This window comes from Myotis daubentonii, chromosome 18 (genome assembly GCF_963259705.1).
Source record: "Myotis daubentonii chromosome 18, mMyoDau2.1, whole genome shotgun sequence".
NCBI lineage: Eukaryota > Metazoa > Chordata > Mammalia > Chiroptera > Vespertilionidae > Myotis > Myotis daubentonii.
The window spans coordinates 36,291,724-36,317,851 of record NC_081857.1 but is presented as its reverse complement, the minus strand read 5'-3'; the positions used below and the strand labels follow the sequence as shown (position 1 = coordinate 36,317,851).

The 26,128-nt window shown below is 39.2% G+C and overlaps 2 protein-coding genes across 6 annotated transcripts in view; both read right to left on the bottom strand.

Annotated features, from left to right (window-relative positions):
- RSBN1 (round spermatid basic protein 1) overlaps nt 1-23,612 on the bottom strand; it is a 29,929-nt gene extending 6,317 nt beyond the window's left edge. For 2 of the 4 annotated variants that reach the window (XM_059674170.1, XM_059674171.1), the window contains exons 1-5: nt 22,508-23,608; nt 11,471-12,144; nt 1,793-1,930; nt 1,326-1,468; nt 196-363 (exon numbers count right to left, since the gene is read on the bottom strand). In XM_059674170.1, the coding sequence (XP_059530153.1) occupies nt 196-363; nt 1,326-1,468; nt 1,793-1,930; nt 11,471-12,144; nt 22,508-23,219 (1,835 nt within the window). In that variant the 5' untranslated portion in view covers nt 23,220-23,608. Of the gene's footprint in view, nt 1-195; nt 364-1,325; nt 1,469-1,792; nt 1,931-10,287; nt 10,406-11,470; nt 12,145-22,507 lie in introns of all 4 variants that reach the window. The other 2 variants (XM_059674174.1, XM_059674172.1) reach the window with 2 other exon arrangements.
- Nucleotides 23,613-24,794: 1,182 nt separating this feature from the next.
- The window catches only part of PTPN22 (protein tyrosine phosphatase non-receptor type 22), a 42,599-nt gene continuing 41,265 nt past the window's right edge, over nt 24,795-26,128 (bottom strand). The window contains exon 21 of one of the 2 annotated variants that reach the window (XM_059675529.1): nt 24,795-25,253. In XM_059675529.1, coding sequence (XP_059531512.1) covers nt 25,171-25,253 — 83 coding nt within the window. In that variant the 3' untranslated portion in view covers nt 24,795-25,170. The remainder of the gene's footprint in view (nt 25,254-26,128) is intronic. The other variant, XM_059675530.1, reaches the window with a different exon arrangement.

Below are 26,128 nucleotides of genomic sequence, written 5' to 3'. Positions count from 1 at the left end.
GATCTCTTTCACAACAATGCCCATATCCCTAACACTACTGAACTGTACACTTAAAAATGGTTCAGATTTTACTTTTAATTTTGTTATGTGTGTTTTACAATTATAAAAAGAAAAAAGGTCCCCAACCTTTTAAATTGAGTCTACATTTTCTTAGACAACATTAACCAACTTTGCAGTTGAGTTCCATTAACTTACCATTCACCAAACTGTACAGCTTTCAAAACCCCAACAGCGGCAGTACTCTGCCAGTCAAACCCCTGGCCCACATGATCAGCATGCGCTCTTGTCCTATCTTCAAAGAGGACTTCCCGGGGTTCACTGGTCCGAGGTAGGTACTGGAGATTTTTTATTTCATTCATTGATCTGGAGTTGATTTGGTTGTGAAGTAAAGGGAAGGACAAAAGTATTAATAGTAATTAGGCAAAAAAGTTGACTAAGACACCAAATTTCAAATAAGAGGAGGGCTGAGAGGGTTCAATGACTTTTATCATTAGTATTTAACAAACACACTCTATTGTAATGTTTAATGTGATTACCTTTCTCTCTTGGTATGTCATGATAATATAGAAACTATGTCTTAGGCTCAAATGTAGTGTTTGAATATATAAAATTTAGTTGTCTAGTAACAGAAAATAAAATTCAAAGTTCAAGGCTACATGTGGCTTTACTCTGAGTCATTTTTGACTCTCAAAATACCTGTAACTCTCACAACATTCTAGGTGAATATTTTACAACATTGAATGAGAGTAGGCCTTGAAAGCTTGCCACTATGAGAGAAACCCCAGAGGAAAAGATATAGACTTGACAATATATAAACAAAAATTTCCTAAGGGGGGACCTGAAACATAAAGAAATCTGAAACTAAAAGAAAAACAACATTAAAAAGAAGTTAATAGTCATAATCTATAGGGAAAATTTACAAGTTAATATACCCCAATAGAAATACGGGTAAAGGAAATTAAAAGGGAATCACAAAAGAAGTACAAACCACTCAAAGAAAAGCAAATTAAAATGACACAGATCTATCCAATCAGATCAACAAAGTTAAGAATGTTAGTAGAGGCTATGGGGAAAAATTTATATTCCCATCCATATAGTAAGGTGAGGATTCACAAAAGAACAAAAAACAAACAGAGGAGGCCTCACTCTGATGACTGTGAGCTGAGTGGACCAGACGAAGGGACTGACCACTAGAGACTTACTTAAGATAGCTCTTCGAATCATCTAGACAAATGATGTTCAAACTGTGTTCAAGTCTCAATCATTTTTATAAGTTGTCAACTAAAACAAGTGCTTTTGCTTATTTGAGAAAAGTGATTGTTTACCGTCGTCGTTTGAAGGGTGACTTTGGCATATCTGCTGTAGGGATCATCTGCTCTCCTGGCCTTACCCACATGATGGGCCCATCATCACTCTGGGACCGACACTGGAGTCGGAGGCTGGAAAGTGTACCCCAGGGCAAAGTCATCTAGAAGTCAGATGAATTAGTCACATAAAAAAATTTTAGACTATTTACAAAATAGATAGTCTTTAGGTAGCCACCCCACCTAAAAGAAAACTCTGGGAAGCTTATTTTGTGTATGTATATGAAGAAATAAATGTATTAGATAGTAATTTCTATAAACAAAAGAATACTGAAGTTAAATATTTTATAGCAACCGTTTTTTAAACATTTCTATTCAAAACATTGGGTAAAATTTCATTTTAACAGACAAGATTAGCTTAATACTTTTAAATGAAAAGTATCCACTTACGAATGATCCGAACTTTAATAATATGAATTAACACTCACTTTCAGAAATGGTGATTCTTCTAACATATCAAGGAACTCTGGGAAATAATCACCAACTTCTTCATCTACTGCTCCAACAAGACTTATCTGCCGCATAGGACCTGCTCGGTAGGTGCCACAGCAGTACGTCCTGTTGACCTGAGATAAAGCCAAAGAGGGGAAGAAAGGCCTGAAGGTACTCTATATTTAAAGAATCAGAATAGGGCATTGTTTCCAATGTTGCTATTTCGTCTTCATACTAAGAACTCAAAGGTCAGTACCTTGGACAAAGTCAACCGTTACAGAAAAGCACCCACACACACTGACAAATACATTGATATAAGTTCCACATCTGAAATTGCACGATGCAAGTTAGTCTATGGTCCCAACATCTCAAGGAAATATTGAAGACATTACGATAGACTTAAACTTCTTTAAGAATAATAATTTTGCACTCTGCAAACACTTGAAAGTGATCTTTATTTAGGAAAATTAGTAAACAGTAAAATTGGCAGGGCAGACCATGGTCAGATTAATCGATTAATCCTCTGTATTCATTCTGTACTCTCTACCTTGAGAGCCTTCCCATCAGGCCAAATAGCAGGCTGACTGTTAACCAACCCAATCTTCCATATAAGATCCTCCACCTTAGGCAGGCTCATCTTTTTCTCTATCAAACTTACGCCAATGATTTTTCTCTTGAATCTGGTCTACTTGGAATATCCTCTTTAAATGTCACCTGTTTTGCCTTAATAGAAAGCATAAATGACCATCTAGTATTTCTTATACAATTCTTTACTATTAGTTCTTTAGCAGCATTTTCAGAACCAACCATTTTTTTTTTCATAGACAATTTAACATCACTGTCATGCATACACACACACACACAGAAAAGAAGGTCTTAGATCTTGTTCTCAAATAGCAAACATTTATTTTTTAATTCCTTATAAATTTTCCCCCCAAGATCACCCTAGGACTAGGTGATGATCTTTAAGCAGCAACAGCCCAGCCCAGAATTACCTTGCGTATATTTGCACGAATTACCTTCCATTCGTTTGTATGATCATCATGCTATAAAAAGCCAGGGGAGGCAGACTGGGAAAGAGAATGGTCATGGGATGTAGGAATAAAGGGAGGAAGAGGAAGTAAAACAGCTTTTCTAAGCATTGGTCTAACCTTTCTCAGCCAAGCACCCCAAAATGATTAAAGCAGAGTTAATTTTCAACATCAGTTCTAGAAATAGTCTCTCCCATTCCCAATTACCAGACGTTTCTCTACCTAAAAAGACTTTCAAACTATACATGATGGCATCTTATGAGAGAAAATTCTAAAGACTTATCACAATTTAAAGTTCATGTAACTCAATACCAATCCTGAAGTACACTGCCTATAGTAATTTTCAATTTACTTGGTCTGCTAGCTTTGAGATTATGCAACTCAACACATTTTTAATCTGAATTAATATTTTTAGATCATAGTACTCCAAGTTTTCCTAATTTAAATACCATTTAATTCAACAGCACTGAACCTGAAGACAACTTAAAATGCAAATACCTAAGATAATTCATAAAATATCCTTTCCTATTTAAAAAGAGAAAGTAAACCTGAAATGGGGGAATTGTTAAATTTATGTTTGCTGAGGCTAGAAATGAAGTAATCAGCTATTAAACTCTGGTTTAAAAAAAAGTAGTGGTAGTAGTAAAGCTGATTAGAGTGTCTATCACATGAGTAAAAATGTTTAAATGCTAATGTTTGTTCTGCATTTAAATAATTAACAGCAAAGTTTAGAAGATGGACGGCATTTATTACCAGAAAGTCAGCAGCTACCACCTATGTGGCACTGATGCCAAACAAGAATATTACGAATTATCCCCTAGTTAGTATCTGATCTACCGTTCTTACCTACCATTCTGGATTTTAGTAACAGAACTTCCTGGGCATACAGCTCAACTAGGCTCCTTGGCAGCTAAGCGTGGCCTGTGACGAGGTTCTGGCCAATGAAATGCTAGCATAAGTTACATATGCAATTTCCAGAACATGTCTTAATAAGTAAGCAGCCTGCTCTCCACTTCCTCTTTCTCTCTTTGGAGGGCCAGGTTCAACCATGCGTATGACACCAAAGGGAATGGCAGAAGGAAAGCAGAATCCTGGATGACCTCATGGAACACCTTTGGACTTACTATTCAAGAAATTTTTGTTTTGTTCTGGCCACTATCTGTGATTTATAGTGGTTTAGCCTGCAACTTGTATCTTGTATACTCTTGTACTGAGGAAGGCAATAGTCTATTGCACAGATAACATCTGGATTATTATCTCCTGCTCTGGACTAAGAAAAAAAGTCTATAACTAGAGCACTCCCAAAACAGAACAATTAAGATAATCAGAATTTCCAAGACAAGAACCTGAGATTCTAATATGTATCTGAAATGAACAACCCCAGATTATTCTTAGGATCTGGCAAGTTTGAGAAGCTTTGGCCTGGAAATCCCACTCAAAAGCAAAGAACAAGTTGAGTTCTACCACCCAAGTGTGTATACTGCCGTGAAGGAAGAAACAAGTGTTAGGCTGATTGGAGGAAGGCAAGTAGAGACCAAAGAACAGAAAAACACTAAAGCTGCCATGGGAGCATGGAACATAATGCCAAGCAGGGAAAAGTTAGCCTTTAGTAAAATCTGAAGGCGAAGTGGGGAGGGGAAGATTGTGATATCAAGGAAGAAAATACCTCTAAGAAAATAGTAACCAGCTTTGCATGCATTCAAAAAATTTAATATAATAGCCATAAAAGTTTAAACAAGTATGTGTGAATACTATACATACTGCTGTCAATATATATGTAGTCCTTTAGATTAGACACTCAACTTTAAAAGTTATCCTGTACCAATTGCTAGGAGAGTTAAACATGCTCAATTGTGCTCTCAATACATATATCCCTGTTTGTTTGCTTTTTAACCCTCAGCTAAAGATATGTTTCTCTTTACTGATTTGAGAGAGAGAAAGAAAGAGAGAGAAACATCGATCAGTTGCCTCCTGCATGGTTCCTACTGGGGATGGAACCACAACCCAGGCATCGAACCAGAGACCTCTCAGTGTGTGGGACGATGCTCAACCAACTGAGCGACACCAGCCAGGGCTACATACACCTTTTAGTAAGTCATTTAAAAACTTAGAAGATATAAGCTTCATTCATAACTGCCAAAAACCTGGAAGCAACTAAGATGTCTTTAGTAAGTAAATGGATACACTGTGATACATCCATATACGGAATATGACTCTGCTAAAGAGCAATGAGCTATCATGCCATGGAAAGACATGGAGGAACCTTAAAATGCATTTATTAAGTGAAAGAAGCCAATTTGAAAAGGCTACATACTTCAGGGTGGAGCCAAAGTTGATAATTATTCATACGGAAAATAATATAATAACACAATAAACTCTGTTTCAAATACTCACAACTGTAAGCCTACTTTTGCCCCATCCTTATATGACATTCTGGAAAAGACAAAACTATGGAGGGAGTGAAAAGATCAGTGGTTGGCAGGGGTGGGGATGGGGGTGAGGGAAAGGATGAATAGGCAGAGCACAGATGATTTTTAGGGCAATGAGTCTACTCTGTATGTTACCTGATAGGTACATGTGAGTCAAAACCCACAGAATGTACACCAAGAGTGAATTCTAGTGTAAACTATGGACTTCAGGTGATTATGATGTGTCAGCACAGGCTTATCAATTGTAAGGAATGTACCACTCTGGTGGGGGGTGTAGATAATGGGGAAGGCTATGCATAGGTGAGGGTTGCGAGTATTTGGGAAAGAGGTCTGTACCTTCCCCTCAATTTTGCTATGAACCTAAAATTGCTCTAAAAAATAAATTATTAAAAACAAAACTTAACACTAACCTAGAAATACACTATGTTGAAAACCCTGTGTGTGGAGTTAGGGAGAATAATTATTCAACAGAACTCATGTTTCATGAAGAAACCTATTTAAGCCGATGGTTTAAAAAACAGAGAGGAAAAAGCTAGCCAGCAATCTTCCTAACCTTGTGGCCTGTGAATAAAAAGGCATTCCCGGTTTAAACGTATAGTAACACAGTAGTATGAGTCAAAAGAGTATAAGCTATACTTAGAATGACAGAAAAAAGAACCAAGCATACAATTTTTATGCTGTTTTATTTTATAAAATTTCTTAAAGTATGTTTTCCTTTTCTCTAACACACTGATGTGTAGCCCTTAAGAGTTTCTCCATTACCATCAAGCTCCAAAGCACTCTTCTATTCTTAATTAGTACCACCAATTCACCACAAAATGTTAACTGTCCTAATCAATCATGGCCCCTATAAGCCCATTGTGGGCCCTGCCACCACACACAATAAATGAAGAAATAACATTTGTTGATTTTCTCCGGAACAGTAAACATTACCACGTTATAGTAATAAAAGCAACATTTTATAAGAACTTCTAAATAAAGTTAAAGAGCTATGACCCTCAATAAAAGACTTCAATATTATATAAGTTTTGCAGAAATCTTTTTTTTTTAAAGCAGAATTTAAAATACACATTTGCCAGGTAAAGAGAAAAAAAATCCCATTATGGTAGATACACTTTTTAAATTAATTCCCTCTTCCCCCAGCATATACATATACACACTTTCTTTGCCATACATATGCTTCAATTACTTAGTTGCTGTAAGGTGAAAATAGTCTCAGATGGTGATATTTCAAACAACTCCCCATTTAACTTCACTATATTTTTAGTGTTTTTGTTACTTGTTTGTAATTCATGTACAGAATTTAAGACCTACAGCCTTGTTGGTTTGTGGACCAGCAACATCAGCGTCATCTGGGAGTTTGTTAGAAATGTAGACTATAAAACAATTCCTCTTTGAAGAACTGCCACTCTTTACCCTTGGAAAGGGTCACAAACAAAATGCGATCTTCCTCACCTATGAAACGAAGGCTAGGAAATGACCCCACCCACTCTGAAATCCTGTTAGTCCGTAAGGTGACTAGAAGGATATCTGAACTGCTCATCAGTTTATCAGAGGCCACAGGATTTTTATAGGGAGGGGAGCCAAGTAGTGCCTACTTATTGCAGAACACTTCAAGGTTGTGTGTGTGTGTGTGTGTGTGTGTGTATTCTTTGGGGGGGGGGGGTGAAATACATTTATAATTTTTCTCCATTAACTGACCAAAAGATTCCACAAACACTTGAATTCTTTGGTCAAAACAGTTATTTGGCTAATGACTATTTAAAACTAATTAGACTTGAATAATTCTACAGAATTGTAGCCCTTTAAATCAAGAACTCAAACTTTACAAAGTTATCCTTGCATCAACTGCTGAGAGTTAAATTTGAGGATCAGCTTGGCGCTTTAATTGACATTTATCATGAACTTACCTCCTTTGGTGTTAGAATATTTAAGTTTTATAGAATATTCAAAGGAAAAAAAACCCACCTATATGTGCATCCTAGCTTTACGACTATAATAGTTTAAAAATATAAAAATAGCAGAAGCTACAGGTTTTCTTGCCCCAAACAAATTATATTTTACTTCCTCTGGCTAGTGGAGGTGAGTTCTACAGTAGTGCTTCTCAAACTCTAGTGTGCATGTGTACTATGTGGGTATCTTGTTAAAATGTAGATTAAGATTCAGAAGACCTGGTTAGGGGTCTGAAAGTCTGCATTTCTTGCAAGCTCTCTGTTGATGCCAAATTCATATATTGAGCACACTTTCAATAGCAAGCTTTTTTTAAAAAAGCATAACTTACAATATTAAGATGGCTATGGTTTGCAAAGCACTGGTCTTGATAATGTTTCCATTTTAATTCCCAATTGAGCAACCTAACATTTTCCCCACCTTATCTTACTTCATTCCTCGTATGGATATGACACTTAATCACTCCAACATTCATAAAAGCTAGAAAATCTGTCATCTAACTTCCTTCTACCTCTTTGTCTTTATCTCTTCCCATTCCACACGTGGGTGCAGCACAGGATTCCATTCTCCACTTTCTCTCTTCCATTCTAATGCTGTCCCTGATCACCTATAGGCTAATGGATTCAATTTCTGCATCTCCAGCCTAGACATGTCTCCCAATCATAGATCCATATACTTAACTACCTAGTAGACATGTCTAATCCTAGCCTTCACAGGTACCTCCAACACAAAACACCTCAAACAGAACTCATCAATACCTTCCACCCCCAAAACAGCTTTGTCAACCCTGTATTGACTTTGTGACCAGCACCACCATCAGTCAGTCCATTGTCAAAATCACATCTTAAGACTCTACGTATACTTCTCCCTCACCAAGTGCAAATAATCCCATCTTCTAATTACTGCTCAAATTTCATTTCTTCCTCTCTGGCATCAGTATCAGTTTGGACATGAATCATTTGTCTGGTTACCACAGTAACCTAACCAATCTTCTTGCTTCCAATCTCATTTTCCCACTACTGTGTAATCTTTGCAACCATAACTTAAAAGCACACCCCTCTTAAAATTCACCAATGATCCCCCATTACCTCTAAGAAAAAAACACTATTTTTTTAGCACATATAAAGCTCTTCGCAATCTTGATTTCTGTCTATCTCTCTGGTCTCAACTCTCACCACCCCCTAAGTCAGCATGTATTCTTGCTATATTAAGCTATTCCCAGCTTCCTGAAAGTGCTGCATTCTTTAATATCTGTGTGTTTGCATAGGTAGTATTCTTTTAATGCCCTTCTTAAGCTAAGTACTAATCTTTCAAGACCCCACTCAAGCATTATTACGTGCTTTAAAATGTCTTTTCTAAGCCCTGACTGGTTTGGCTCAGTGGATAAAGCGTCAGCCTGCGGACTGAAGGGTCCCAGGTTCGGTTCCAGTCAAGGGCATGTAACCTTGGTTGCTGGCACACCCTATTGATGTTTCTCTCTCATCGATGCTTCTAACTCTCTATCCCTCTCCCTTCCTCTCTGTAAAAAAAAGTAAAAATAAAAAATAAAATGTCTTTTCTAATCACCTCGAGCCTGAGTTAGGTAACACCTCAAACTGTGCTCCCTCTGTTATAACTGCTTTCCCTATGCATACCTCTATGCTCTTGCTTGTCAAACTGCATTATAACCGCTGGTTTATTCATCTTCTCCACTAAACTGAGCTCATCAATTAGTCCTTTTAAGAACAGAACGTGCAGTACATGATAGGTTCTCAATAAATATTTGCTGAGCAAAGTATCTTGAAATATACTCATGAATAATTATTATGGCTACATATTTAAATTATAACCTCTAATAATTGTGTCTTTAAGGTAATAAAAAATTTACTTCACTTATTTTTGGCTCAACAGAACTTGATAAGACTTCACAAAACACAGAAGTCCAAAACACTTAAGGTATTCACTTAATTCCCAACAATCTAAGGGTATTTGTTGAAAATATTAGAATAGCCTCTGAATATTGTGTTAAACTGAGATATTTTCATTTCACTGACTACAGTGTTAGACAAATAAAAGCACTGGTCTCTCGTCCAATGGCTGAAGGAAGGAAGGAGTATGGTAAAATGATGCACATATTGTTCCAGTGGCCTAAGTTTGCAGTTTGCTCCCCGACTTCTACTTACTAGCTACATAACCTTGGATAACAATAAACATCCCCAACCCTCAGTTTCTTTGGTGGAAAACAGAGATAAAATTGTTTACCTACCACATGAGTTGTGTTTAAAATATTCAGATATGAATGTGAAAGCATTTCTATAAATCATGAAGTGCTAAATAAATCTGAACTACTGTGTTAGTTTAGCTTCCATCCCAACATCTGCCAATGATTCCACCGCTGCAAATCTAAAGTTTCTTAGGCTATACCAACTTCCACACCCACCTCATCCTTCTCCTCAATGACTCAATATTCAGAAATAAAATGAAGTTCCCTCACCAAGGATCATCAGAGCTTGACAATTACTCAATAGTCCTCAATATTCTCATGTGGTTAAAGTATTTAATGACATCAAATTTTTAAATAATCTGATATGTTCTTAGAAAGTGGTTATTTTATAAATATGAAAGTAAATCTCAAGGTAAGTTGTTGGTACAGTCATTGAAATCTCAGCTCCATTGAAAAAAATCAATTGGAAGACAAAAATCAGCAGGGAATATTTAGAGATATCTGCTCTAAATATCTTGATCCACTAAAACTAACTAATATTAAAAAGTCATCATCACAAAACCAAAACTCCCCACCGTCCCAAGTTTCTGGCTTACTTCTCAGATATGCTTGCTGGTCTATCAATCAGAAGAGAAAATTTGCTGCAGCTTTCTAAACTAAAAAAGTGAAAGAGCGTATTAATTCTGCTCTCAGCAAGATCTTTGTTGAATAAGGACTTATGGGGACTATGGACTACATTAGGAGAACTGTTTTCTGTCCCTTCTGCAATATTGATAAAAATAGGATTCCTTAAGTTTTAAGGGGCTATACTCACTCCTTTGAAAAAAAAAAGGAAAAAGAAAAAACAAAATCGACTACAAAAGTCAGCACTTCGGTACCTGATTGTGGTAACAAGGCCAAAATCCAAGACGAAGCCCTTTATTGCACATCGTGTTCCAACATCTTGGGCAGCCCCATCTTGCGACCTCTCCACACTGGCTGCTCCTGCTCTCTCTACTGCAGAGAGAACTTCAATTAGAGAAACTGTGAAGCTCATAAATCTAAACTGGATACTCCCCTCATTGGAGGCAAGGATGGTAAGAAGCACTAAAAAGATTCAAGTTAGAGGAGATTTCATATCTAAGTGGCTTGAAACCACTCTAATGCAGACAGCCGAGAGAGAGTCTTATGACACAAGAGTCTATTTACCTACAACAACAAAAAAACACCTCTTAAGAATGGCAGCAAATTATCAGATAACCTGAAAAAAAACAGGTTATATCATTATAACTCTCTAAGAGTGTCACATTCTCCATGAAACTGCTGTAGAATTTGTATCTATACCACAAACTTACAGCTGACCATCCACGTTCACAATCCTTATGAGAAAAGCAAGAAAAAAATCTAGAACATATTATCAACTGCAGTTTATGCCCTAAGATAACTTCAATGAAAAAAAATGTTTTGTTTAAAACCACTGGATAGGAAAGAGAGTTTCCCTGCTGACTTAAGCCTGGCTGCCCAAGCAAGGCTTCAGAAAATGTCTTCACCCACAGCAGTGCATAGGCAGAAGGAGCGGCAGCTATGGCGGTCTTCCCAGTGACACTTCCAAGTCACATGGAGAAGGGATGTTTCTGGGATAGACTGCCAACAAGTTACTGAAAGAAAAGCAAAAACCCGGCAAATAAATAGGTCAATGCCCTCGGATGTTTTATGATGACACAAAAGATGAAGTTTACGAGAGTTACCTTGAGGCTACCAGTTCTAAATCACACCGCCCATGCTAACATTGCCTAATCTGCAAAAGAATGCATTAGTTTTCAAGCTGGTTTTCCATAAAGACGTGTAATCATGTGTAACAGTTTATGTATAAAGCATTTCTTAGACCAAGCAAGTCATACGCCACATCCCAAAGAACTTCAGCAATCAAGATTTTTCAATTAGAGAAATAAACAATTTGAACCACATTTACCACCAGGAGTTTTTATTAAAAGTGTGCTGGTATGTGCTGAGCAACAAAATGTGGGTTAGCATGTACTGTAACTGTACTTACTAAATAATGTAACAATGAGTTCACCTTACCTGAGTGTGGAAATTTGAAATGGTGGTTGTTTCGATATCTTTCTTGCCCAGAATTTCCATTTTCACTGGAGTGTTGGGGAAATTGAAAGCAAAATAGTCCAAGAAGTCCGGGAGATAAGCAGCCGCCCCGTGCACTATTGCTAAAGCATAGTAAGCGGCATTTTTCTCATTTTCACTGAATGTCAAAGCAAGAAACTCCTCAGAAAATCTCTCCATCTCCATTGGAGACAAAAATGAGAGTTCATCCATGTACGCATGAAGGATCAGAGCACCGCCATTGGACTGGTGTTCCTCATGAATAAAGTTGCTAAACTTAGTACCTGTTTTTAAGAAATTTCTACGAATAGAATGCTCCTGGTGGGTCATGAAAGGTGTTTGTACTCCCTGGGGCACCCGATATTCGTGCATGCCCAAGTTTAACCGGCACAGCTGTTCATCTCTCAGATACCTGCAGGACTCCTTGTTAACTCCCGCCGTGCTATTTGCTTGTCCCTGGGTGAGGACTTCCTTACTGATGCGCGTCAGGCCAGCACAGACCGTCTGTACTTCCTTATTGTACATTTTAAGGCGTCTTCCTCGCATGTCTTCTCGGTGTTTCTTTTTCTTTTTCTTCTTTATTTTCTTCAAAACAAAATCATCAGCTCTCTGGGTTTTGCCATTTTCATCTGGTGTTTCTGGCCACAATAATTAAAAAGAAGTCAGTTGCTAGGTCTAGTGTCAACATACAAACTTCTTACGGTACTTTCTATCAAATTAACTAACCTATTCTTAGTTTCTATGAATTTGTCATTATTACAGCTTACATGTTTATAAAATGAGACAAAAATCTTAAAATACAATAATATTCTGGTTTGAGGATTATGCTAAAGAGTAGATAATGCAAAGGTCAGCATATAACTTAATATAACCTGCAATCAAAAAACAAAACGAAATAGAGAAGTTATTGATTTCACATATGCTATGCAGTATGGTAACCACTGTAAAATCTACATTGGAGCTCGTCGTATTTTGCTATCAGTTACACATTACTATGATACATATAGGTGAATCAAACAAAGGCAAATTAAGCTGTAAGACACCATTTTGCCTACAAAATTGGCAAAAACTTTTTTTTTTTTTTGCATTCTCATGTACTGTTGCTGAAAGTATAAGCTAGGCCGAAACCGGTTTGGCTCAGTGGATAGAGCGTCGGCCTGCGGACTGAGGGGTCCCAGGTTCGATTCCGGTCAAGGGCATGTACCTGGGCTGCGGGCACATCCCCAGTGGGAGATGTGCAGGAGGCAGCTGGTTGATGTTTCTCTCCCATCGATGTTTCTAACTCTCTCTCTCCCTTCCTCTCTATAAAAAATCAATAAAATATATTTAAAAAAAAAAGAAAGAAAGAAAGTATAAGCTAGTACAACTTTGATGAAGGGCAATTTGGTACTCTCCAAAATTAATATGTGCCAAAAGCCTTGAAAATATTTCTAATTTTCAGACCCAAAAATTCCACTCCCAAGTAAAAATTACCTAAGAAAATAACTGAAGACACATAAAGACATCTGTGAGCGCACTAGAGGCCCGATGCACGAAATTCGTGCAAGAGGAGGCCTTCCTTCCCCCAGAAGCCGGCACAGGCTTCCCTCTGGCACCCGGGACCCGCGCTTCCCTTGCAGGCCCGGCTTCGTCCAGAAGGTCATCCGGAAGGATGTCCAGTCTAATTAGCATATTATGCTTTTATTATTATAGATTATTTAGGAAATCCCCCAATTGTCTATTAATAAGATACTGATTAAACTCTGGTACTTACATATGATAAAATACTATCCAGCCATTGTAAATTATATTACAGATGAAAAGAACTGACAAATTACAAGGTTACAAAATGCTTACATTGTCACTCTTCCAGAAAGCCTTCTCTTAATAACTCCTACTGTATGTTTCCTATTACTGTACTTCTCATCACAGTACTTACCACATTCAGTGCTATTACTTATTTAATTTTCCACCTTTCCTCTAAATTGTAAGCAATCTACTCCTTCCAGAGCAGCTAACATATGTATAAATCTTATCCCATTTTTATAATATTAAACATTCATCATTCAGACATTTACTTATTTAGTACCTATTATGTACCGAGGGCACTTCTGGGCACTAGGAATGTCGTATTAACTAAGAAACACATGATCCCTACTCTCTTGGATCATACAATCTAGTTGTACAAGAAAAAGGGAGTTATCAGTAGGTTACTCTAGATCAGTGATGGCGAACCTATGACACGCATGTCAGGTGACACGCAAACTCATTTTTTTGGTTGATTTTTCTTTGTTAAATGGCATTTAAATATATAAAATATCAAAAATATAAGTCTTTGTTTTACTATGATTGCAAATATCAAAAAATTTCTATATGTGACACGGCACCAGAGTTAAGTTAGGGTTTTTCAAAATGCTGACACGCCGAGCTCGAAAGGTTCGCCATCACTGCTCTAGATGCTGGGGAAGCTCTCTTTGGGAGATGACATTTAGACTAAGTCCTAACTAGAAGAGAAGACAAGCATGTTTTTGAGAGAAAAATATTCCAGGGAGAAGCGAAGTACCTAAAGAGAGGAACAATTCTGACTTATCTATAGGTATTTTGTATATATACAACACAGAAAATACCTGGAGAAATATATACCAAAGTGTTAATGGTAGTTATCTAGGCTGGTAGGATCATGAATGTCTAGCTTTCTTCTTTACTTACATGTATTTTCCAACTTTCTACAAAAACATATATTATTTTCATAATTAAAAAATGTATTTTTCATTTTAAGGGATCGTCATGGATTGGCAAATCCAAAATAGAATGGCATCTTTTATTTACTAGTTGGAAAATATATCTAGCAAGAATTCTTTAGGATTAAATATCAGGTACTGTCCTGACCCACCTTCAAGCACGTTGTGGTATGTACTGTGTAGATTTTATCCAGCCAACTATAGTATTTCTGACACAATACAACTAATTCAGTGCTGGGATAGCTACGCCCACTAATCCTATCACTATACGTGGGAAGAACAGGCTCAATAAACTTTACAGTAAAAAATTTTCTTGGTATAAAATATGTAAATATATGATAGTTGCAGTAGTCTATACAAAATCATTCTAATAACCAGATACACAGGTTATAAAATCTTCTAAAAAATTTTTTTAAAGTGCAAATCAAAGACTTTAATGTGATACCAAATGATTTTCATTCTATTTAATACTTGCATTTAAGCAATAAAAAGAAAACCATCTGCAAACATCACTTGTAATTAAACTGAGATCATTTACCAAAATATACATGTATTACTTAAACTGGCAAGAGAAAAAGCACTCTTTTTTTGGAGGGGGTGGGGGATCATTTATCCTCACCTGAGGATATTTTTTCCACTGATTTTTTAAGAGAGAGTGGAAGAGAGGAAGGGAAGGAGGGAGAGAGAGAGAAAAATATGTGAAAGAGGCACATTGATTGGTTGCCTTCCCACATATGCCCTGTCTGGGGCCCCAGACTAGGGAATTGAACCTTCAGTGCCCAGGCAGACACTCTAAGCATTGAGTTACAATGTCCAGGGCAAAAAAAGTAATCTTTTAGCCCTGATCGGCTCAGTGGATAGAGCGTCGGCCTGGGGACTGAAGGGTCCTGGGTTCCATTCCGGTCAAAGGCATGTCCCTTGGTTGCAGGCACATCCCCAGTGGGGGGTGTGCAGGGGGCAGTTTCTCTCTCACCAATGTTTCTGACTCTCTGTCCCTCTCCCTCTCTGTAAAAAAGCAATAAAATATATTTTTTTTAAAAAAGTAATCTTTTATTCTACATACAACTAAATAGTTGAGTTAATTAAAACACCTAGTAACGGTCATTTATATTTCTTACCAAATAAATTAATCTAAATACTTTTCCTATATATCAAATCAGTAATTTAGGCAACTCTCCCAAGCAATTAAATGTTAATGCCATTAAATATAAAGGTTAAACCAATTTTTAAAAAATTATCTAATTACCCGTTGCTAAATGTTTAGCAATTTCACAGAAAAAAAAAATCTCTGAATAGATCCTGTTATTTCAAGCTTCAGAGGATGTATTTGGTATGCAGAAGATGAATTGTGACCTAGATCCAACACTGAAATTAACACCAAAGAGTTACCTTGATAGTAACACATTTTCTATATTACTATCAGATTACCAACGGTACTTCTAACATGGCCAAATCTCTGTGGGTTTTATTCCAAAACTCATTATACGAGAACCATTCAATTAATTCAGCATGGTCCATCTCAAAACAACCACCACATAAGGAAACGAAAAAGCCCTAAATTGGTTTTAATCTCATATTTCAACATGATAAAAGTTTAAAATGTGAAATTTTATTCACTAATCCTGTTATTCAAATTTTGATTTTTATCTAAGGCTAAGGCTGAGATAGAGAAAGCTCACCTTTGATTATAGAGAAATCTGAGACAACTTGTCACACTAGCTGATGAATTTCCATGAATAAACTAATATTAATTTTAAGTTATTATGGTGGTAACTAATTGAGAATGGCACACATATACAAAGTTGTTAAAGGTTATTATACTAAGTTAGCCATCGCTGCTTCCTGAAAATGATATCAAGGTTGCCTTGCCTTGAATTAAAAATGTTATTTAAAAGTCAATGTCTCTGCAATATAAATTATATCAAATCAATATGTTGTACATCTCAAACTTACACAATGTTATATTGTCAATTATATCTGTTATTTAAAAAATCAATGTCTAAAGAATGAACAATCTTCTCTTTTTTGGTAGAGTGTGTTAATGGTCCAACAGAGAATGTATTCAGGCCAACTATACTTAAATAAAGTAAAATAAAACAGCCTGAAACATTATATGTTATTTATATTAGGTTACAAAGTCAGTAGGTGACAACCAAGATTCAAACTCTTGCTTGTCTGACTCCAAAACTCCAACTCTTCCAATGCACTCCTCTCTGTTCTCTTTCTGCTTCTCTCTCACCTCCTCTCTGCCACTCTCCACTGGATGATCAACTACAATGACCTCATCACCATCAATGGACTTGAGGTGACTTGGAGGAACCTCAGATAAAGGGCGCATTACTTCAACGAATATTTTACGGAGTGCCCGCTACATAATTCTGCATGATCATAATGACAGCATTATGTTACACAAAAATACAAACACTTTCAAGGCCTTAAAGGCTTTTTTGCCTCTCTCTGAGTAAGGAAAAGTATAGTCCCTGAAGTGGTTGCTCTGATAAATGAGATTATCTGTTTACTTCAGTTCTCTGTATAATCCCGAAGTAATTCCTCACTCTTATCACCAAGACAATCAACTGTTTCTGGATTTAAAATTCCTGCCAGTAGCTCTTTGACATCATAGAAACTTTCAATTAGGAGTTTGCCCTCGCGACACTCCCTGTGATAGCACAGCTGATCAAAGATGAAAAAAATGTGAGAAAGGAAGGCTGACTCACTGGAAATACATAAAAGCAACCCTGTCATTTAATGACATTGGAGAAGAGAGCTACAGGAATCAACTCACCCCTTTCCTTTTTTAAAAAATATTACTACAATAATAAATTTAACCAAAAATAATTAAAAAGAAGCATTCCTTCCTTTGATGGGTTTTGTGGAGGAAGTCTAAGTTTTGAATGCAGTTAAAAGGGAAAGGAAAAAAAATTAACATTTCAAAAGACTCAGGTAACTCAGTTTAAGACTCAAGCCTGTTCCTTATAAGAAATAAAAAAAAGATTTTTATATCTCTTAACATTTAGTATCTTCTAGATTCAGTTCTACCACTTTCTAACTAGAAAATTTTAAGCATGTCACTTTACCTCTTCAAAAATCAATTTCTGTACCACTTTCTAGATAAAGCAAGTTTACCTTGGTATTTACAGATTAAACTTTCGTTTCAACTATTTATGAGCAACTCCACATGTCTAGCATCCGACACTTATGGGAAGCTACACGTGAGCTTGGACTGAGTACTGCAGGGCTGGTATGCAGGGGCTGGTGTGCTGAATGAGCCGCCTCAGGGTCTGCAAACTTTTTCTATAAAAAGCTTTGCAGGCCATCTGATCTGTCTCCACAGCTCTCCTCTGCTGGGGTGGCGCAAACACTGCCGCAGACCATCCATGGGAATGGGTGGAGCGGTGTTCCAATGAAACTCTATTTCTGGATGCTGAATCTGAATTTCATTTGACTTTCACATGTCATGGGGTTTTTTTGCCAAACATTTATAATATAAAAAACATTTAAGAATATATTACCTGTAATATATAAAGAATTCTCAATTCAATTAGAAAACAATTCAATTAGAAAACGGGCAATAGACATTTTAATAATGAGGATATATGGAGGGCAAACAATGACACACAAATGTTAAATATCACTAGCCATTGGGGAAATGCCATGATGAGGAATCTCTATACATCTATTAGAAGAGATAATATAAAAATACTAACAATACCAGATACTGGCAAGGATGTAGAGGAAGCAGATCTCTCTTACACTGCCAGTGGGACTGTAAAATGGAACAGTCTAGAAAATAGATTGGCAATGTCTTTAAAAAAAAACAACTAAACACACACTTACCCTATGACCTAGCAATTGCATTCCCAGAGAAATGAAAATTACATCCATACATAAATCTGAACATGAATGTTCATAGAAGTTCTACTCCTAATAGCTAAACTGAAAACCAAAATGTCTTTTAAGAAATAGTTAAACGGTGGTATATCCATACCATAGAATACTACTCAGTAATGAAAAGGAGTGAGTTACTGATAAATGCAGTAACTTGAATGTATCTCAAAAACATCACGCTGAATGAAAAAAATCTCAGAAAATGGCACACTTTATTATTCCATTAGATAACATTCTCAAAACCATGAAATCATAGCCCTAAGTGGTTTGGCTCAGTGTAGAGCGTCACCCTGAAGACTGAAGGGGCTGGGTTCAATTCCAGTCAAGGGCACAGGCCTAGGTTGTGGGCTCAATCCCAGTGCGGGGTGTGCAGGAGGCGGCCAATCAATGATTCTCGTCTTTGATGTTTCTCTCTCTTCCTCTCTGAGATCAATAAAAATATATATATTTTTTAAAATCATGAAATTATAAAGTTAAATAAGTGGTTGCTGCAGAATAGATTAGTGGTTTCTAGGGTTTAGGGAAGGTGGGGGAGACATAGGAGGTTTCTAAGACTATACATGGGTAGCATGAGGGGGATGTTCATGGTGTTAGAATAGCTGTGAATCTTGACTGCAGTGGTAGTTAAATTAATCTACAGGTGATAAAATGGCATAAAAGTACACACACACCAATGTCAATTTCCTGGTGTTGATAGTATGCAATAGTTATGTAAGATGTAACCATTGAAGGAAAGAACAGGTCTGTACTATTTTTGCAATTTCCTGTAAATATTTAATTACCTCAAAATAAAAAATTAAAGTAGTACCTAAATATCTGAGGATAAGGGAAGTCATAGCTTTTTAAATAACAAAGGTCTAGCCACTCTCCTTATTAATCAAGGATGAAGCAAGAGAAAAAAACAAAGACAGTTTTAACAGTGCCTAATATCAGCCAGACACTGTTTTAAGTGCTTCCCACGTATTGCCCCATTTAAACCACATAATAACCTTATAAAAGCAATACCACAGCCTTATTCTACAAACAGGAAAAGGGAAGCTGATGGAGGTTAAAGTAGTCTGCCCATGGGCACACGGTAAGTGGTAGAGCCGAGATTTAACTCAGATGGACTCAGAGGCATGCCTCCTGCGTGCCTCGGTAACAAGGATAAAGATGCTCAGCAAAAACATAAAAGGTATTCAAAGTGTGTGCAAAAGTCTGGATTATTTATTGATTTATTAGAGAGAGGAAGAGAGGGAGAAAAGAAGAGAGGGAGGGAGGAAGAGGGGGGAAAGAGAGAGGAGAGATGGAGGGGAGAGAGAGAGAGGATTTGTTGTCCCACTTATTTATGCATTCATTGGTTGCTCCTTGTATGTCCTGACCAGGGACTGAACCTGCAACCTTAGCAAATCCAGAGGAAGCCCCAACCCACTGAGCTACCCAGCCAGGGCAGAACCTGGATTAAACAAGGTTAAACCCGATTATTTTATGTAGGGTTCTAAGAATGCCAATGTGTACCCTGGCCAGTGTAGCTCAGTTGATTGTCATCCTGTGCACCGAAAGGTTGCCAGTTCCATTCCTGGTCAGGGCACATGCCCAAGTTGTGGGTTCCATCCTAGGTCGGGCACATGTGGGAGGCAACCAATCAATGTCTCTCTCTTTCAAATCAATATGAAAATATACACATATAAAATGCCAGTGTATGTCATGTACCCAGAAAGTAATGGTATTTGGCCAGGAAGCTTTTTCCCCCCATAACAATGTTCTCATTCAAACGTTAAAATATTTAAACTAGATTTATTCTGATCATTTCACAATACATACAAATATCAAATCCTTATGTTGTTCACCTGAAACTAATATAATGTTATATCTTTATTTTTTTAATCTTCACCCGAGGATTTTTAAAATTGATTTTAGAGAGGAAGGGAGGAGAGGAGAGTGAGAGGGATGGGGGGTGGGGGGGGAGAGAGACAGACATCGATTTAAGAAACATCGATAGGTTGCCTCCCATACTCACTCCCAACTGCAACCTCCATATGTGCTCTGACAGGGAATGGAACCTGCAGCCTTTTGTATACAGGATGATACTCCAACCGAGCCATCCGATCAGGGCAATTATATCTCAATTTTTTAAAAATAGTTTAAATGACCTGATCTTAACCCACATGTCTTCTTTACCTATTGGCAAACTACAACTGCTTCAAGCTACGCTGTCCGATGTGGTAGCCACTAGTCAAAAGGAACTATTTAACTATAAATTAATTAGAATTAAATAAAATTTAAAATTCAGTTCCTCAGTCACACTAGCCACATGACAAGTCTTTTAGACTTGCTTCAGCCTGGCCAGTGTGGCTCAGTGGTTGAGCGTTGACCTATGAACCAGGAGGTCACGGTTCGATTCCCACAGGTTGGGCTCCATCCCCAGTAGAAGGCAGCTGATCAATGACTCCCGTCATTGATGTTTTTCTTTCTCTCTCCCCCTTCCTCTCTGAAATCAATAAAAAGGTATTAAAAAAAAGGCTTGCTTCAAGGGCCCCAAATGATTAATGGCTACCATGTTAGACAGCACAGATACAGACTATTTCCGTCACTGGAGAAAGTTGTTGGTTGGACAACACTGGGTTAAAGGTTTGCTTTTGTTTTTTAAAAAACATGAGGCCTGTACAATTTCCAGAAAAGCACGTTGTGAATTATTTACATGGAATTACCACTGTCCCCCCATAACGGAGGTGCTGTCAGGAATGCTTGGTGGGACTGGCTACTGCCATCTCATACCCAAAGAGGGAAAATGAATAGGAGAGAAAGCAACACCGCACAGCAGGGAGATGAAGCTGATCCTGGGATTCGGGAGATCTGGGTTCTACCCCCTAGCAGGTCAATGATTTGTTTAAGAATTTTAAAATCTTTTACGCGGTACTACTTGGGGCCTTAGTTTTTTCCTCTTTTACTATATAAATTTGAATTGGGTGATCTTTAAAATTACCTCTAGCTCTGAATGGTTAAAACACACACACACACACACACACACACACACACACACGAAATGAGGTGAGAAATAAAGGTAAAAATAAAAGAGAACAAGATCACTGCATATTGATGGTGGAACTGGCACTCTGGTCAGCCTGGCACAAGTTCTACTCCTGAGATTAAGATTTGGATACCACCACCGGAAGAAAGATTTACCTGGATTCAATAAATGCCATTGAGCAATTATTTACAATGAACTGTGCTATTTGGAAGTAGCACCCAAAATAAGTAATGACTGGTGGTCGTCTTAAGTTTTAGCCTAAGACCAAGTTTGTGAAGGAATCCAAGACTCACAACACTTAAGATTGGAAGACGGGTTCATTAACATGTTAATAACCTAACTGGCCCAGTACTAAGACACACAAAAGAATCTTAAAAACTTCTTGAGAAGATGCAACTCACAAATCACATAAAATCATATACAACGTACAAACTCAGGGCATAATCAAAATTCTACGAGAATATAAACAACAAATGCTACAGGAACTTGGAAATAGGAAGACGCCAATTCTGCCCACCCTAACTGCTCTAGAACCCACACTTAACTAGGTAGCCCTACATTTTCTGTGTTAAAGATTCGTGACTTTAATCGGGGTTACAGGAATTAAGTAAATTATCCGTTGGTTGTGCCAGACAAAATAAAATGCAACTGGAATTCTCGCCTCTGATACCTACTACTGCACACCCCACGTTTTAGGCGGCCCGGTGGGTTCTACTTCCTAGGATCCAAGGAGAGAGGAAACCTTCCCCATCCCTTTCCTGAGGATTAAGAGCTAATATGAAAATGAAAAATGATTTTTTTAACCTGCAGACTTAAAAAAAACACACACAAAAAAAAACACGAAGATGAACTGCGTTTGACATTTTACCTTGCAGAACCTCAGGCGATCAGAGTGAGTCGAGTTAACCTCCCTACGAATTCAAACTCGTTACAGCCCCAAAACATACCCGGCAAGATTTGGGAGCAGAGGAGAGCGAGTACGAAAGCCACCACCGAGGGAAACAGGAAGGAAAGGATTTCAGCGACAAGCCTTCCCTTTGGAAAGGCCGTCTTTTTGGATGCGCCACCTACAAATCCCACGCCGGGGACCGCATCGCGCGGAAACCCTGCCGAATTTGAAAACAAACGTCGGCCAAGGCTCCGGGCGGAGCGGGCGGGGGGGACGGGGCAGGGGGTTGGTGAGTAACTGACAGCTCGGCCTGGAAACCGAGAGCCTCAAGTAGGTCAGGCTGTGCCCACGGGGTGCGATCCAGGGGCCGCCCCGGTGGGCGCGGGGCAGCCAGGGGCGGGCAGGGGCTGGGCGTCTTTCCGAGCCAAAGGGGCGGGATATCTGCGCCGAGAGAGACCCAGAGCCCCAGCTCGCGGCCGCCCGCCGGCTCTCACCTCTCTTGGGGGCCTTGATCAGGGGCACCCCACCGGCCCTCTCGCCGTTTTCCTGCTTGTCCTTGTGTCGGAGATCGCCCGGGACGCAGGAGCTGGGGCCACCGTCCGAGCCGCGGTGATGGTGGTGCCGGTGCCGCTCCTTGTGGCCCTTATGCTGCTTGGGCCCGGCGGCCGCGCTCACCGTCAGGGGCGAGAAGGTGAAGAGGGCCGAGGTGCCTGGGGCGGGGAGCGGGGCGGCGACGGCGGGCCCGGCGGGGGCCAGCGAAGGCGGCGGCGGCGGCGGCAGGAGCAGAGGTTCCACCGGGCCCGGGAGGGTCGGGGCTGCATTCGTTGGCGGCAGCGGCCCGGGATGTTGGCGGCTGCGACGCCGCCGGTGAGAGGGAGCCAGAGGGGAGTCCTGGCTCGGCCGCCCCCGCTTCTCCTGAGACCCCCCACTGCTCGCTCGGCGCTGCCGCTTCACGCCCCGCGGCGAGACCCCAGCATGGGGCTTCTCCTTCCCCTCTTTGTCCGGCTCCTCCTGCGCCGCCACCGCCCGTACTACGCGCACCGCTCCGACCTGCGCAGCCATTTCACCCACAAACACACATTTAAATGGCCCGACCGCCCCCCCGTCCGCGTATCGCGCAAGCGCATCCCGCGCACGGCCCGCTGGGCATTGGAGTCCCTCCGCTGCCCTCCACTTGTCGGCGGAGCCCGGTCCGGAGCTGAACATGCCGGAAACGGCCCTTCCCCGCCGCTCTCCGCAGGCCTCTCCACCAGCGCTGGTCCACCCCCCGAGCCGCGCGGAGCCTCCTGGGAGCGGTAGTTCCCCCCGCCCCCCGCCGCCTGCCTGGCTGCGGGGGCGGAGGAGCGGAAAGAGAGCGTGCGCCGAGTCACGCTCCGGGCTGCGACGCAACCGCCGCTGGGCGGAGAGTTGCCGCCAACCGCCTTAACGGCCCAAACAGTGTTGGTGGCTCTCCGAGTCGGGCGGCGCGTTCCCATTATCTTCTTCTTCCCTCCTCCGTCCTGGCACGCGGACTAGGTGGTCTCCATAGTTACTTTTAAATGGCATGTTCCTCTTTTGACCTTTGTGAGGTAAAGGAACCTCCGGCCTTTTCTCCTTGAACGAGCGATGAGATGAAGAGGGAAGGGGAACTTGGTGTCTAACGCGAGGGCGGCTTTGCTTTTAGAGGCTAATGGCCCCGCCCGTGGGCATTGCCATGGTGACCGCTCCTGGCGTAGCGAGGCAGGTGCCCGCGCCTCCGGGGAGCCTGGGCGCGCCGCCCCGCCCCGCCCCGCCGTCCGCCCACCTCCCCCAGCGCCTGGGAAGGCGGAGTCCATCGCTATTTTGAACACATTCCTACAGTTAGAGGGAAATTCTAGATGGAAAAGGGTTTTTAATGTGTGAGGTGTTTCACATCCTAAGTATAAGGTTGCATAAATCTGAGATGTGTGCCTGTCGGAGAACACTCCCCAAATCGCCTCTGTCCACCAAGGCTTCCGCTCAGAAATTGATGGACAATTTCCTAGTCGCTTGAGTGGTACCTAGGATTCTTTTAGCATATTTGGTCCTTGGTGAGGTATTGGGGATGGTTGATTACGATGAAGTACGCAGATAAAAGCCAGTGGTTCGATGCCACACTCCATCGAGCTCACTGAAAAGCAAGCTTGCTGAGCACCCGCTGTGTTCACTGCGCTGCAGTGACAGGTAACGTCGCCTTCACGGGCTTCCCAGTGAAAATACGACGTATCCCATGCTTCTAGAGGCCACAGACTTTTTAAAAAAATTAAAAGCAGTTGAATCATTTCGGAGAACTCTGGAGAATCCTTTGTAATAATTACTAACGTTTGTTACATAAAATTAGATTGGAAAGATCAGATACCCTTAAAATATGTCAGATCCATACTCATTTAGAAAACAAAACAAAACACTTTAAACTAGTCGTGCTTCTGATTGGCTGTAGGTTGCACATGTTTACACAGAACCTGTGAAATGAAGAAAATGCTACCAAACGATAGCTATTTTGTTAATCATTCTAGATTTGGTGATTGAGTAACTTTGGTTAAAACTTATCAGGGATGTAATTGAACATCTGGTTAGTTGATATATGTAAATAAAAAGATTACAGTCATTTTTTACATATTTTATTCTCTTAAATATAACTTCTTTTCTTACGATTCTAGTTTCCCACAACATTTGAAAAGATGTTCAAGGTATACTCCATTCAGGCAAAAATAACTCCCAGGGGACAGTCATTGTCATAAGCAGTAATTTTGTATTTCAACCACAAGATAAGGTTTTTTTAAAAAAAAATTGTTTAAAGTAAATTCTGGCAATGTAGACATTTAATTGAGATCCAATTCTTACCAATCCTTCAAGTTTATATTTATGTGAAAAGTAAAGTCAAATATAAATAACTTTCAAAAATGAAAAAAATCCATTCCCAAACTCTTTCTCCTGTGGCTGAAGTGGCAAACTTTCTCTGCTGTTTCCAACCCAATGTAAATGAGATTCAGTGTAAAATTTTTGGCACTTAATTGTGCATTGCTTTTCTTAAGAGCTGTTACCACATTACCACATCTGCACTGTTGACATTACGAATCTAGCGCACTTTACTGTAGCTAGCTGTGTTCTGGTAATTTTTCTTTGCAGGTGCACTTGCAGCCTGTAGTCCACAGTTCTGTTAAATATTCCAATTTGATGGTGGGTTCCTTGGTCCTTTGGGTTTTGAAAAACGATTTGCAAAACCTGGGAACAAAAATAAAGCTGAGAGTGAAAAGGGGGAAAGGATTAATATGTACAAATTGCCAGTAAAAAACAGTCATGGGGATATAGAATATCGTCAATAATAATTTAATAACTATGTGTGGTGTCAGATGGGACTTACCCAGGTGATCATGTTCTAAGGATAAGGGAATATCGTCAATAATAATTTAATTACTATGTATAGTGTCAGATGGGACTTACCCAGGTGATTACTTTTCTAATCACTATGTTGTACACCTGAAATTAATATAATACTGTATACCAACTATTATTGAAAAAGTACAAATTTTTTAAATAAAACTGAAAAAAGTTTTTTATATAAATATGAATACATGGGTTTTAGAGTATGTTATGACATATTCAAACACATGGATTTTTTTTAAAGGTTAGGCAGCATCTTTGATCAATTTAGTAATAGACTGTAAAGGCATAACAGTAATTAAGTTAATGCTGAAATGATAACAATAGAATGCTAATAACATTTTATATTTGTAGAACACTTACAAATTTAATAATGGTAATAATTAGATAAAGAAATCTGGTATAATGGTCTTTAGTAGTTCAGCATATTTTTTTTCAGCTTTGTTGAGATATTATTGATATATAACATACAGGGTGGGCCAAAAGTAGGTTTACAGCTGTTTGGATGGAAAACAATACAATAATAAATAATAATACAAGAATAAGCTCTGTGTTTTGCTTACTCACAACTGTAAACCTACTTTTGCCCTGCTCTGTATCTAAGTTTAAAATGTACAACATGGTGATTTGATACACATATAGTTAACTAACACCTCTATCCCCTCACATAATTACCATTTTTTGTGGTGATTAAGGTTTACACTCTTCAACTTTCAAGTGTATAATACAGAACT